Below are 13055 nucleotides of genomic sequence, written 5' to 3'. Positions count from 1 at the left end.
TAATTGTAGTAAAAGTCCTTACTGCATTACACCAATCACCCCCTAATTTTGGTTACAATTCAGCTCGAAACCTTAGGGATATGCTAGGTAATTATATTTGTTCTCAAAACACAAAATATAAAAGTTTCTAGTACCAAGACTAATTTTATTGATAAGTTTATGTCACGATCAACAAAAGGATGTCACTAAATCAACACAATTATATGTTATTCAATAATTTTTTCTTGTTTTGGATATCTATTTTTTTTAGAGTTATTTAAAAATAAGGCATTAAAACACAACTGCCTTTCGCTTTTGGGCACTTTCCAAATGCTTTCATGATTTAGGCATCGAAAGTCAGCGAATTGACCGAATTGCCCTCCTCTCGCTGATGTCATTCTGCTACACTCTCTTCCATGCGCAAGCTTCACTTTTTGGGAGAACAGGTACTCCGACGAATACCAATCGATCTCTCGCTTCCAATAACCTTCTTGTACTTTCTACCAGCGATCTCGGATTTACCGATGCTTTCGAAAATCTCGTCTTTATCCTCCGTAAATCTTCTTCCTCCTTGAAATATCTCCTTGGTTCCTCCGGGGTTCCTCTCTTCTCCACCTCCCGTCTCCGGATTTTGTGGGTACTATTTATGTTTCTCTAAACTCATTACATAGTCCACACGAATTTTCAATATTTCAATATATCTTTTTACTCATTTGGGCTTTGTTTGTCAAATTCAGTAAGACAAAGTTAGAAGTCTGTTTTACAGGCAAGATTCCATTGCTTGGCTCTCTTAACTGGTCTTCCTCATTCGTTTCAGATTCAATAATCACTGAGGAATGGAACTCTTTGTCTAACGGTAAGGAAATAATATTTGGCAATGTGCACTTTATGATTGCGAGTTTAATTGGTTTCGTTTTGAGTTCATTCATATGTCTTGTATTTGGGTATAGTTTTGAATACCACCACAAAGTTAAATTGGTTTCTCTTGGGTTTAGTCATCTGCCTTGGAATTAGGGTATAGTTTTGAATACAACTACAAAGTTAAATTGGTTTCCCTTGGGTTTAGTCATCTGCATTGGCATTAGGGTATAGTTTTGAATACAACTACAAAGTTAAATTGGTTTCCCTTGGGTTTAGTCATCTGCTTTGGCTTTAGGGTATAGTTTTGAATACAACCGCGTCGTTAAATTCGTTTTCTTTGGGTTCATTTTTCTCTCTTGGTTTTAGGGTATAGTTTTGAACACCACTGCATTGTTAAATTGATTTCCCTTGGATTCATTCAATATATAACTTCATTTCTTTCAGCTAATTTCTAAAGATACAAATAAGATAGGGAGATGGACGTGGATAGATGAAGATGAATGGAGAGCTTCTCCCATCATCTCTCAAACAGTCATTTCTTTCAACAATATATTACTAATACATACATAGATCGTGGATAAAACAAATATGTAGCTTTGGACAAAAACAGTCTTTTATCGCTTTTATTTGATGAACAAAACAAGCTTCTTCTGTTGCTTATGTCATCACATTGGTACCAGAAGAAAAAAAAATCGCGCTTATTAAGTTGAAGGGCAAAATAAATCTTGCTTATTAAGTTGAAGAGCAAAATAATCAGACATAGTGATGTTTGTGTGCACTGTGGTACCTTTCACTATAGCAATGCCTGTTTCCGAATCTCTCTCATCAAAAATGCCTGTTTTTTATAAATTTCCCTTTTTTTATAACTTAGTCTGAAATAATTGTAGTGGTCGGTGAGCTAGAGGATATTAGAAATGTGTTCGTCTACTTGTTTTATTTAGGTAAACTGTTTAATGACATCCTTTTGTTGCTCGTGACATCTTTCTCATCATCATCATGCTCAAACCCGACATTTGATGAATTGTGTCTAATCATGCTTGCTCCACATACCTCCTCCACATCAACAATTCTCTTTTGTTTAAATGTGAAATCTATTCGAAAACATATAGAAAGTTATTTACAATGCAAAGTGGTAAGACATATAGAGAGTTATTTGAAATTTAGTTGCTCCACATATCCTCCATATCAACATTTTCAGTTTACTCTGTGTCATTGGCAATCAAAACTTTGCGGCCAACTCCTCAATAACATACTCTTGATGAATCTATATGATTTCCAGCCACCATTTGATAAAGCAAAGAGCATAGCACATATAATTTGAGTAAAAGCCAGTATTGGACTAAGTGTCAATAATTCAATTGGTAAAGATTCTCAGGCAAAACCTAGAGATCGGTTATATCGGTTTAGATTCACAATCGGTTTAGCCAAACAAACCGAACCTAAACCAAAAAAAAACAAAATCTCGGTTCGGTTTGTTGGTTCGGTTATATCTCTGGTCTACGTATAATAATCTATTGTAATATGATGGAAAATAAATTAAAATATCATATGCATGAGACAACAACAAAAAAAAAGGGTAAATAAGAAAACAATTGGGGATGTGTCTTTAGTCAAGTGGTTAAGTCAACTTGACTCCGCTTTCCCTCACCGGAGTTCGACTCCACTAAGTCGCGTTACCCCGCGTAGTAGGAATTGGCTATGGACCGGGCCTCGTCGATCTAAAGATGTAAAAAAAAAAAAAAAAAAAAAAAAAAAAAAAAATTAAATAAAGAGAGTACACCGCAAGCCCGACCCGGTAATAGACCCAAAACGACATCGTAGAAACAAAATAAAGCAAGTAAAAGAAAAAAAAAGATATAGAGAGAGAGACATTGATACCATCATCATCATCATCATCCAACATGGCATCATCATCAATCCTCATCCCTCCGATTCTCTCCCGTCGTAATCTCCTCCTCTCCACCACCATCGCCACCGTATCTCCACCACCACCTCCTAAACCACCTTCCCCTGACATCACAATCACCGATCGCGTCTTCCTCGACTTCTCCCTCTGTCCCACCTACTTCCGCTCAGATCCCTCCGCCACACTCTCCTCCACCACACCTTGCTCCGATTCAACTCCTCTCGGCCGCGTCGTTCTCGGATTATACGGCCGTCACGTTCCCATCACTGTTTCATCTTTCAAACGTATGTGTACTTCTTCTTCTACTTCTTACAAAAACACTCCTGTCCACAAAATCTTCCCTGGTCAGTATTTTCTCGCCGGAAGACAAGGAGGAGGACGGCGAGATACGGCGGAGGTTGGATATTCACTTAGAGATTTACCTGGGAACACTGACGTTGTTAATTCTAAAGCGTTTTTGCTTCCTCATGCTCGTGCTGGTGTTGTTTCTCTTTGTTTATCTGAGAATGATGATGATGATGACATTAGACTCGATCCTGATTATAGAAATGTTGAATTCTTAATCACTACTGGTCCTGGACCGTGTCCGCAGCTCGATGGCGGTAACATTGTATTTGGAACTGTTCTTGAAGGTAAAGATAAGCTTTTCTTGGGAACTCTTTTGGAATCTTGGAATTGAGTAGTGATTTTGGTTAGTTTCTCTTGCAGGATTAGATGTGGTGACGAGTATATCTTCGATTCCCACGTATAAGCCGTCGGAGAATATTAAACAGTTTAATGATTTTGCGGAGTTTCTTGGAGATGAGAGAGCTCAAAATGCAAGATCTTTGTGGAATAGACCTCTGAAGACGGTTTTCATTAGTGGCTGTGGAGAGCTTAAGGTCACTAATCCTTCACTTTCTCCAACTCTGCCTTAGTTATCGTATATTCGTATATATATATATATATATATATGTGTGTGTCAAATTGTGTTTATAATCATCATTTACAGTCCTGCTTCTTCTACTATATGAAAATCAAATTGTAATTCAATCCTACTCTGGTGGTTGCTAAAGATTAAGATAGAGAAGAGTTTATAATCAAAACATTGAGGTTGTTGTTGTTTGACTTGTCCTCTGGAACTAACCTTCCAGTCTGTAATCATCTGCAGAGAAAGTAATTTAGGATAGACCGTTGTTTGCGGTTTGAGTAATCCTGTTTCTGGTCTGGATTTTCAAACCAGTATTTTCTAATGTGAATCCCAATGAGGGTAGAGAAACGATTTCAGGTGTTTTTTAGTGAGTTAAAGTGTGGAATTTTTCAGTTTGTTGCGTTCATGCCATTTATGATTATGGGCATTGTGGATGTAAATACGAGAGAGAATGAAGTAGAATTGTGAGGGCTCCTTAATCAAACCAGATGAAGTGGAATTCGTAAAATTGGTGAGACAACTTCAACCGAACTTTGTTCGCTATGAGGGCAACAATGTTCCCTTAGTAAGTGGAGATTACGGAGCAGACATTGTCTACTAGAACAAGGTAAGCTGTGGTGAGTACAGATTTGCAGTGCAAGAATGCAGGGAAGACACAGAAAGTGGATCCAGCAAAAACTGATACACATGAATTTTTATTGAAATCCTCTACCTACTCCATATGGATTTGTGAGGATGTTTCATTGGATTTGATTTTCTGATTTCTCTAATACCATCATTAAGTGCAATTCTAGGGGCCATGGATATATTTGAGTAAGTTTGCTCATCTCCTCTGCAGTGGATGTTACAGCCACTTTTTCAGAGATTTTCGGGTCATGGCTTTCCTCGATCGATGGTTTCAAATCGTTAGTGTCTTCTTAAGCTACTTTTGGATCTATTCCACCCACAATCTGGTGGTTTTTATTCACCTTATGACCTATGTAGTATGTATGATCGATTTGCTTCTTTTCAACGTAAGAAGTGATATTTTTGGCATTGGTATAAACCATCCTTCCATTCTTCTTTACAATATACATATGACCATGGAAAACTACATTTTCAAAGATATATCGTCTATTCTGGAACTGGAACAAGAGTTCATTATGAAACTTCTACAATTCTTTCATATTTCTCAATGTTATGGTCAACAAAAAAAATTGAAACGACATTAGCATTGGCATGCACATGTCAAATAATAAACAGTGTCCAACTATTATTATATCAACAAGAAGTTTTTTTTATAAAATCAACTTTTGTATATTTACAATTGCTAAAATATCAGATTATTTTGCTAGAATGAAAAATGTGATTCAATCATTAACGCAAAAGGTTTTGAACCGTATACGAAGACTCCGTCGCAGCCTTGGCCGAAGAAGGCGGCGAACGAGGCAGCCTAGCGGAGAAGTTGCGGAGCGGAAAGCGGTCGATGTTTTCGTCCTCGTCTCCTTTATCAAAGTTAAGCGCATAGCTCGACGGATCGTAATGAAAGTCAGCAGTATGGCGGCGAATATGCTTCCCGTGGCCGCCAACGCCGGTAACCCCACCGCCCATTCGATGGATCAGACTCTTGCACTTTTCATGTGACTTGGACAACGTCCTAGTGAGTCTTGGTGATTTGGTCTTAATTTCACCACCATGTGGGCTTTGTGTAGATTTCTCGGTGGTGGCCGGAGTCATCGGGGATGATGGCAGGTCGTCGGGGATGTTGTGGTGGTGATTGGTCGTACGAAAACATCCGGCGATGCAAAACCTTGATTTGAGTTTTTTCTTTAGAGACAAGTGGCTCATTGATTCGCTTCCCATTCTTTCAAAACCAATGTTTTGTTCTAATCAATGAGAAGAAAACAAAGGAATGCAAATGAGAAGGAAGACATTCAAACAGAATCAAATCTGCTTTAGAGGAAATAAAACAAAAACGAATAAAAAGTGATCGCGAGATATTCAATTAATTTTTTTCTTGGAATGAACTGTTTAACCAAAACTTCGGAGGAGGAGTTGAAAATTTACTATTTTAGGAATATTTGAATTTCCAATTGAAAATGATGGTTAAATTTCGTTTGAAGTTTGCATATTAATTAGGTATATGACTTGGTGAGCGAGGGGACATATTTAGGGTAAGAAAATCATTGATTTACCAAATTAGTTAAGCTTATAAAAGGTAAATGAATGATATAATAGAAAATTAATATTTTCTAGAAATTTTAAATAAATATTGTATATTCGAATATTTTATTTTAAAATAATATAAATTTTCATTTGAAAGCATTGTCTATTTATTTAATCATGCATATCAATTTAAAATAAACTCATAACATTCATTTAAAGTGAAAGTTTTGATAAGAGTTTTTTTATATAAATATATAATAAAATTACGAAAAATATTTCCACATAAAATATAAACATTATCATAAAAGCTATTATAAATTTATTAAAATATAAAAAAAAAGGAATTAATTTTGTCTTGTCCCTGTTTTCAGGAGCAATTTTGTTCTATCATTCCGGTTCTCTTTTAGAAATGGGAGATCCTTAGCAATTACTTGAAAATTAACATATCGAGGGATACGTTGTGATATTATTTGTAAAAGATGTGAAATAACAGAGGAAACAATAAATCATGCTCTATTAATTATTTTTGAGTTTTTGAGATGTTTTTGAGTTTGCGCTACCAGGTTGGCGAGCGGAAACCAATAATGACTATCATAGACTGGGAAGGATATGGGTTTGTTGGCGGGAAGATATAACAGTCCATATTCTATACAAAAGTTCACAAATCATCACTTGCTGGGTTACTTCAGAGAGTGGTGAGCAGTTTGTGGTTTCTTGCATCTATGCTTCAAATTTTCATGCTGATAGAATGTTATTATGGGAGGAGATTCGGCAGTGTGATCAGCTCTTTGTCCAAAGTCGTGTTCCATGGATCGTTATGGGTGATTTTAATGAAACTTTAGCCTCTTCAGAGCATTCTCGCGGCACAGTTCTGGCCAATGGCACTGCTGGTCGTGGCTTTCAAGCACTTATATCGGACTGCGAACTGGAGGATCTTTCCTATGTGGGACCACGCTTCACTTGGTGGAATAACCAAGAAGACAATCCTATTGGTAAGAAACTGGATCGTGCACTAGTGAATGGTGTATGTGGGCAAATTTTTCCTTCGTCTTACGCCAGTTTTGAAACGTGTGGTGTTTCGGATCATTGTCGATGTAGTGTCAATTTCTCTGAACTCACACAATCAGTTAGAAGACCATTCAAGTATTTCTCCTACCTTGGTAGTACAGTCCAACAAGAATGGGATTCCCTAGAACCAATAAATCATTCGAGAGCAGCCATATTTATATTCCATCGGAAGTTAAAGACGCTGAAAGCTCCACTTTGAGCTCTAAACCGTGAAAAATATGGTGACCTTCCAAGAAGAACAAGAGAAGCATTTGACGAATTATGTGCTTGCCAAAACAGAGCATTAACCTCTCCTAGCGCTGAATCTTTTGCGGAAGTACCAGAGGCAACTAATAACTGGAATCATCTTGATGGTGTTGAAGAACGATTCTATCGTCAGAAATCTCGACTCAATAGTTTGAAGTATGGTGACCAAAACACTGCGTTTTTCCATCGTATGACACAAACACATGCTTCAAAGAATGCAATCAAATGCCTAAAAACTCAAGCAGGGGATACCATCACAGAGATTTCAGATATCAAGAGTGAAGCGGTCTCACATTTCCAGCAGTTTCTCCAAACCAGACCCGCCAACATTGAAGAGGCTCACGATGACTACTTGGCTGATCTATTGAGTTTTCGTTGTAGTGCAACTACTGCCGCATCCCTGGTTCGTGAAATCAACGCTGAGGAAATCAAATCAGTTTTATTTTCAATGCCTTCTAGTAAAGCTCCTGGACCTGACGGCTATCCGGTGGAGTTCTATAAATCTGCATGGTCAATTATTGGTTCAGACTTCATAAAGGCGGTACAATCTTTTTTTATCTACGGTTTCATGCCTCGAGGAGTAAATGCAACCATTCTCTCACTAATTCCAAAGACCACAGAGCCTGAATCAATCAAGGACTATCGGCCAATTGCTTGCTGCAACATGTTATATAAGGTGGTCTCCAAAATTTTAGCCAATCGCTTAAAAGAGTTGTTACCATCCCTAATTGAGCCAAATCAAACAGCTTTTATCAAGGATAGGCTACTGTTGGAGAACGTTCTTCTTGCATCTGAACTTGTTAAAGACTACCACAAAGTAACAATTACTCCCCGTAGTGTCATCAAGCTAGATATCTCGAAGGCTTTTAATACGGTTGAATGGTCCTTTATTTCGGCGGTTTTAAGAACATGGGGCGTACTGGCTCAGTTTGTGAATTGGGTTAGTGTGTGCCTCTCCACGGCGTCCTTTTCAGTGGCTGTGAATGGAGAGCTTGTGGGTTTTTTTCCAAGCTCCCGTGGTCTCCGTCAAGGCTGTTCTCTCTCTCCGTATCTATACGTAATTGTGAATAATGTGCTCTCGCTCCTTTTAAATCGAGAAGCCCAACAATCTCGTATTGGCTACCATCCTCGGTGTAAGGATATGGGTCTCACCCATCTAAGTTTTGCTGATGATATTCTTGTTTTTACTGATGGTTCAGCCTCTTCTTTGCAAGGTATTATGAATGTTCTTGAAGATTTTGGCAGAATCTCCGGGCTGTTCATAAATACATCAAAGTCGTCAATCTTCACTGCGGGTCGTAACACATTGGGTATTTAGGAGGAAGCAGAGCGTTTAGGTATTCCTAAGGAATCCTTATCTATTCGCTATCTTGGTCTACCTTTGACAACAAAGACGATGACTCGTCAAGACTATGAGCCTCTTGTGGATAGAATCAGGTCACGTTTTCTATGTTGGTCAAGCAAGCGACTATCTTTTGCGGGAAGGTTACAACTTATTCAATCCATTATTATGAGTGTAATTAACTTCTGGTGATCCATGTTTCGTCTCCCCAAGGGTTGTTTCGACGTCATTGGTAGCATGTGTAATGCATTCTTATGGTCTGGCTCTCCTACTGATCACTCAAAGACAAAGGTAGCATGGGAGGAAGTGTGCAAACCGAAGGAAGAAGGTGGCTTGGGTATAAGGCGACTACGTGACTCTTCACGGGTCTTTGCTCTAAGCCTCATTTGGAGATTGTTCACGGCCTCGGGTTAACTGTGGGTAGCATGGTCTAGGCGTTATCTTTTCCCAAACGTATCTTTTTGGAGTGTAAGTGAAGGGACTCTAGGATCATGGATATGGAGGAAGCTTCTTAAGCTAAGACCACTAGCCGCATCTCTCATGGGTATATAGGTAAAGAATGGGAACTCAACTATGTTTTGGTGGGACAACTGGACTGGTGCAGGTCGTCTTATTGACATAGTAGGTGACATAGGGCCGCAGCATATTGGTCTTTCCCGTCATGCTACTGTTTCGGAGGCTTGCATAAACAACCAATGGACTCTAAGACGAGAGCGTGGATGTGGATGTCGGATTCACACACTCAAATATTTTTATTAGTAGGAAAGATTATTCTTGAGGGACAAAAAATAAGAACGTAAAAGGCTTATGAATTGCTACAAAAATTGCTATAGTATTTCTTGCTCAAGAGAGAGATCCCCTTTACATGGCCATTGACCTTTATATTTATACATAGAGAAACGACATTAAAATGAATAATTAAGTACAATTATTCCCTCTTAAATGTGTCCGTTTTGATCTTTGACTTTAATGCTCAACGTTTGAATTTGAGTTAACTCTGATCTTCATGGGCCTCGCCTTTTGGCCCAAGTGTCCTTGAACCGACTTACCCGTGTCTTCTACACCAAACTCACGTCGAAGCGCAGTCACTTCGGATTCTCAAAGTGGGGATAACCACCTCGTCCGTTCCTTCGGCTCGCGGGTCCAATGGGCTTTATCCTTTATGGGCCATTATCTTGACTACGTGACAATCTTTGGTTGGTCTCGGACTTCTGGTGCGGGATCCGACACCAACAATTAGCCCCCCAAGTTCTTCGAAGTGCTATTCCAATTCGGAGGACTTTAAATGCTTTAATGACCAAAGATTGCGTTCCGAGGAATCTTCTGATTTTTTCCCGCCAAGATCCCATCAGTCCTTTAATTTCGGCGCTCCCCATATTTAGTCGCGTGACATCTGTCGCCATTATGACCGTATATCGATTATTTACTATTAAAGCGGAAAAACAAAAACCTTCCCACTTCTTCCACGATTCCCAAGACGGTTCCATCATTATCACCTAGCTTGCGTGAGGTAACCTTCTTTTTCATTCTTACTTTTACTCTTGATCTTTGTGGTTAAAACTCCTTCTACTTCTCTCTCCAAATTTTCTTTTTCCCGAAACTTGAATTTTTCATTCTTCCCAATGACTTCCGATTCCGATACACCCGAGTCTCCGTCTTTCGATGAGAGGCATTCTAGCAATGATGAGTGCACCCGCCCTAATGATATTGCCGGTCCGCACTATAGATCCACCTGCACCCTTCAATCCCTTGAACGATTGAAGGAGCTCTGCCGAATCCCACCGGGAATTATGGCGGAGGCGCAGATAGCTGATCCTACGGAGTCCCCAGAAAGCCACCGCGACGGCTTCTTTTGTGTATACGAGATCTATTTTAAAGGTTGCGGGCTGACCTTTCCCCTTCCGGAAGCCCTAGTTCGATACCTAGCGGCTCTTGAAATTGCTCTTCCTCAATTAACCCCTAATCTTCTTCGTACTATCCTCGGAATTATAACAATCGCGGCGGAGGCCAGATATGTTATCGGAGTCACTGAACTAAATGAACTTCTAAGCGTAAGAAGTTCATCGAAGAAGACGGGGTATTTCTCAGCGTATCCGAACGCTAATAGAAACATCATCTCGCACCTTCCGAACAAGGATGAAAATTGGCACCATCCTTGGTTTCTGATTAAGAAAACTCCCGCTTCGATTGGAAATCTTGCAGATTTACTCCCATCAAAGTGGTCTGCGAAGCCTGGTAGAGATTAGGTCGCATATTTCTTTTCCGGTTGTTTTATTATCTTTATTGACTAAAACCGTTGTTTCATTTCGCAGCTTTCGTCGCTTCCACTCTCCCATCTGAAGAGTTCATCGAATTCTTCAAAATAATTCTTGAAGGGGAAACCCTTTGGAATTCTTTCACTCTTGAACGATTCCTAGAAGCTAACCACAGACTTAGGATGAGTCCACCGGGTCAACTTCACCAACTTCCGCCTCCTCCCTCAACTCAGGGGATGTCATCTCGGGCCCTTGCGGCCAAGCGTAAGGTGCTTTCCAAGCCGATAGCTGAGGCTTGTGAGGAGAAGAAAAAGTTTCTCGCGACTTCTATAGATAAGAAGGACTACAGTAGGACCCTGCTGGTTGATGATGGCAGCACCGAAGGAGCCAGATTCGTTGCTTCTTTCAGATTAACTCCTTGTCGCGATCGTCGTGACTCACGTTCTCCTCGGAGGGACCGATCTCCTCGCCGTGATTCACCTCGTCCTCCCCGAGATGATTTTAGCAACGAACCACTTAAGAACTTGGTTCGCAGGAAGAGAGACAAGTCCTCTCGTAGTGATTCTTCCCCGCGAAGGGAAAAGTCAAGGGCCCGGACTGACCGTTCACCTCGATCATCCCCTCCTACTGAACCAATGGGTCCTCCACGACCGGTTGATATGTCTTCCTCTTCCCAGCCTGACAGTGAAAAGACTGCCCGGAGCGCATCTCCAAAAAAGGGAGATTCTGAATCTCGAGATGTTTCCTCGAGGTTAAAGCCTGCTCTTGTCCCTCAAGTCAAATCGCTTTCAGGTTTGGTGATTTACACAGTCTTAAAAGTTTTTGTCTCTATTCTGATTCCAATTTTTACAACTCTTCCTCCTTCGCAGCTATGGAGAAGGAAGGCAGCGTTTTCCGATGCTTCAAGACCCGATCGGGTTCGATCTTGCCAGATTTTGACAAGTGGCGCCCTACGATTCGTGAACGCTATTTGCTTCATGCTCATCATTCATCTCGGGTTAGTTCCGCTTTATGTTTCCGATTGTGCTGCCGTTCATCGAAATGACTCACCATCCCGATTTCATGCATAATGACAGGCTAACGATGAACTTAATGACATGATTGAACATTATGAGGGGCTGGTCCTTGGTCGGGAAAAGGAGATTGATGCGTGGAAGAAAAAACTTTCTGCTCTTGAGGCTGAACTAAGCTCTTCTACCGGCTCCAAGTACGATCTGGAGGACAAGGTCGACAATCTAACATCCGAGCTGGCGAAGATAAAGGAGGAGCTGCAGGACCAGTACGACCAGAATTTCAAACTCCAGGATGAGCTTTCTGGCGTTCAAGGTAGGCTTCACGAATCCGAATCAACCGCTGATTCCCTGAACAACCAACTTATTGAGCTTAACGCGAAGTACAAGGCGATCGCCAAATTGCGTGATTCCGAGTTGGCGAGGTCTGCATCGAAAGCCAGAAAGGAGGTTAAGGGACGCGGGATGGAGTTGATCCAAGGAGCCATCCGCTTCATTCAAACCGAGAAAGCTAAGTCCCTTCTTATTTCTTAAAAGTAGGAAAAACGGCTCGTCTTTAATGCAATAACTGCCTTTTCTTTATTTCCAAAAATGGTTTAAACCACTCGGGCACACTACCATTATTGGATTTATGGTTCCAAGACAAACCCTAAACCATTATAAATAAAGGCTTACCTACCTCTAAGCTTTCTTTAAATACGATTTTAGAATCTTACTTGAGAAATATTATGAGAATAAAAACGAAAAAGTAGCCCCCATTGATCCCGGCAGCCCACTCTTCTTGTCCGGCGACGGCTTTGAACCGGCCGGCGTTCTTTTCCCTCACGCCGTATTTCACTTTCCTTCAAAGGAGAAGAAAGAGGCTTGCGACTTTATTGACAAGGTTAATATCTGTTGTCTTTGATAAAAAAAACTTTTTGTTTCATCTTATTCATTCATCTTTATGCTAGGTTGCCGACAAACACCATCGCTTGTGTGAAGAGAGGCAGCGGCTGGGCCTCAAAAGGCAAACACTCGAGGCTCGCATCGCTCGGGTGGAGAGGAAGATACGGGCTTTGGAAAGTGATCCCTTTCAATGGGAATGGCGGAACTTTGATTCTGTCGCTGAGATCCCAAAGATGCTCCGGATGTATCTCCGTGCTAAAGGAGTCCCGGGTCCCGTGAATGCCCCGGTCTATACTGTTCCATCTGACAGCGAAGAAGAAGACGAGGAGGAGGCCAGCACCTGTCGAAAACGCGTTCGAGATTATCCCGAAGTGGATGCCAAGAACAGGGCATCCACTTCGAAAGTTAAACCGGCAATGAAGGAGCCTGTTCCTGAGCCTCTTCCTTA

General features: G+C 40.6%; 2 protein-coding genes and 1 long non-coding RNA gene across 3 annotated transcripts; 2 read left to right on the top strand and 1 right to left on the bottom strand.

The window, feature by feature from the left end:
* Positions 1-76: 76 nt before the first annotated feature.
* LOC110226753 lies at positions 77-1500 on the top strand. Its single transcript, XR_002330677.1, has 2 exons — positions 77-835; positions 1285-1500. It is a non-coding gene; the product is annotated as an uncharacterized LOC110226753 (long non-coding RNA).
* A 1118-nt stretch (positions 1501-2618) lies between these two features.
* On the top strand, positions 2619-3938 carry LOC9304478 (peptidyl-prolyl cis-trans isomerase CYP28, chloroplastic). Its single transcript, XM_002870370.2, has 2 exons — positions 2619-3378; positions 3455-3938. The coding sequence occupies exons 1-2, from the start codon at positions 2742-2744 to the stop codon at positions 3661-3663; spliced, it is 846 nt and encodes a 281-aa protein (XP_002870416.1). The 5' UTR covers positions 2619-2741; the 3' UTR covers positions 3664-3938.
* An 858-nt stretch (positions 3939-4796) lies between these two features.
* On the bottom strand, positions 4797-5617 carry LOC9304477. Its single transcript, XM_021019331.1, has one exon. It carries the CDS (start codon positions 5496-5498, stop codon positions 5013-5015), a length of 486 nt encoding a protein of 161 aa, XP_020874990.1. The 5' UTR covers positions 5499-5617; the 3' UTR covers positions 4797-5012.
* Between the last annotated feature and the right edge of the window lie 7438 nt (positions 5618-13055).

Source organism: Arabidopsis lyrata (assembly GCF_000004255.2).
Source record: "Arabidopsis lyrata subsp. lyrata unplaced genomic scaffold ARALYscaffold_7, whole genome shotgun sequence".
NCBI classification, from domain to species: Eukaryota; Viridiplantae; Streptophyta; class Magnoliopsida; order Brassicales; family Brassicaceae; genus Arabidopsis; species Arabidopsis lyrata.
The sequence above is the reverse complement of the archived record's forward strand: the minus strand, read 5'-3'. Positions and strand labels throughout refer to the sequence as shown.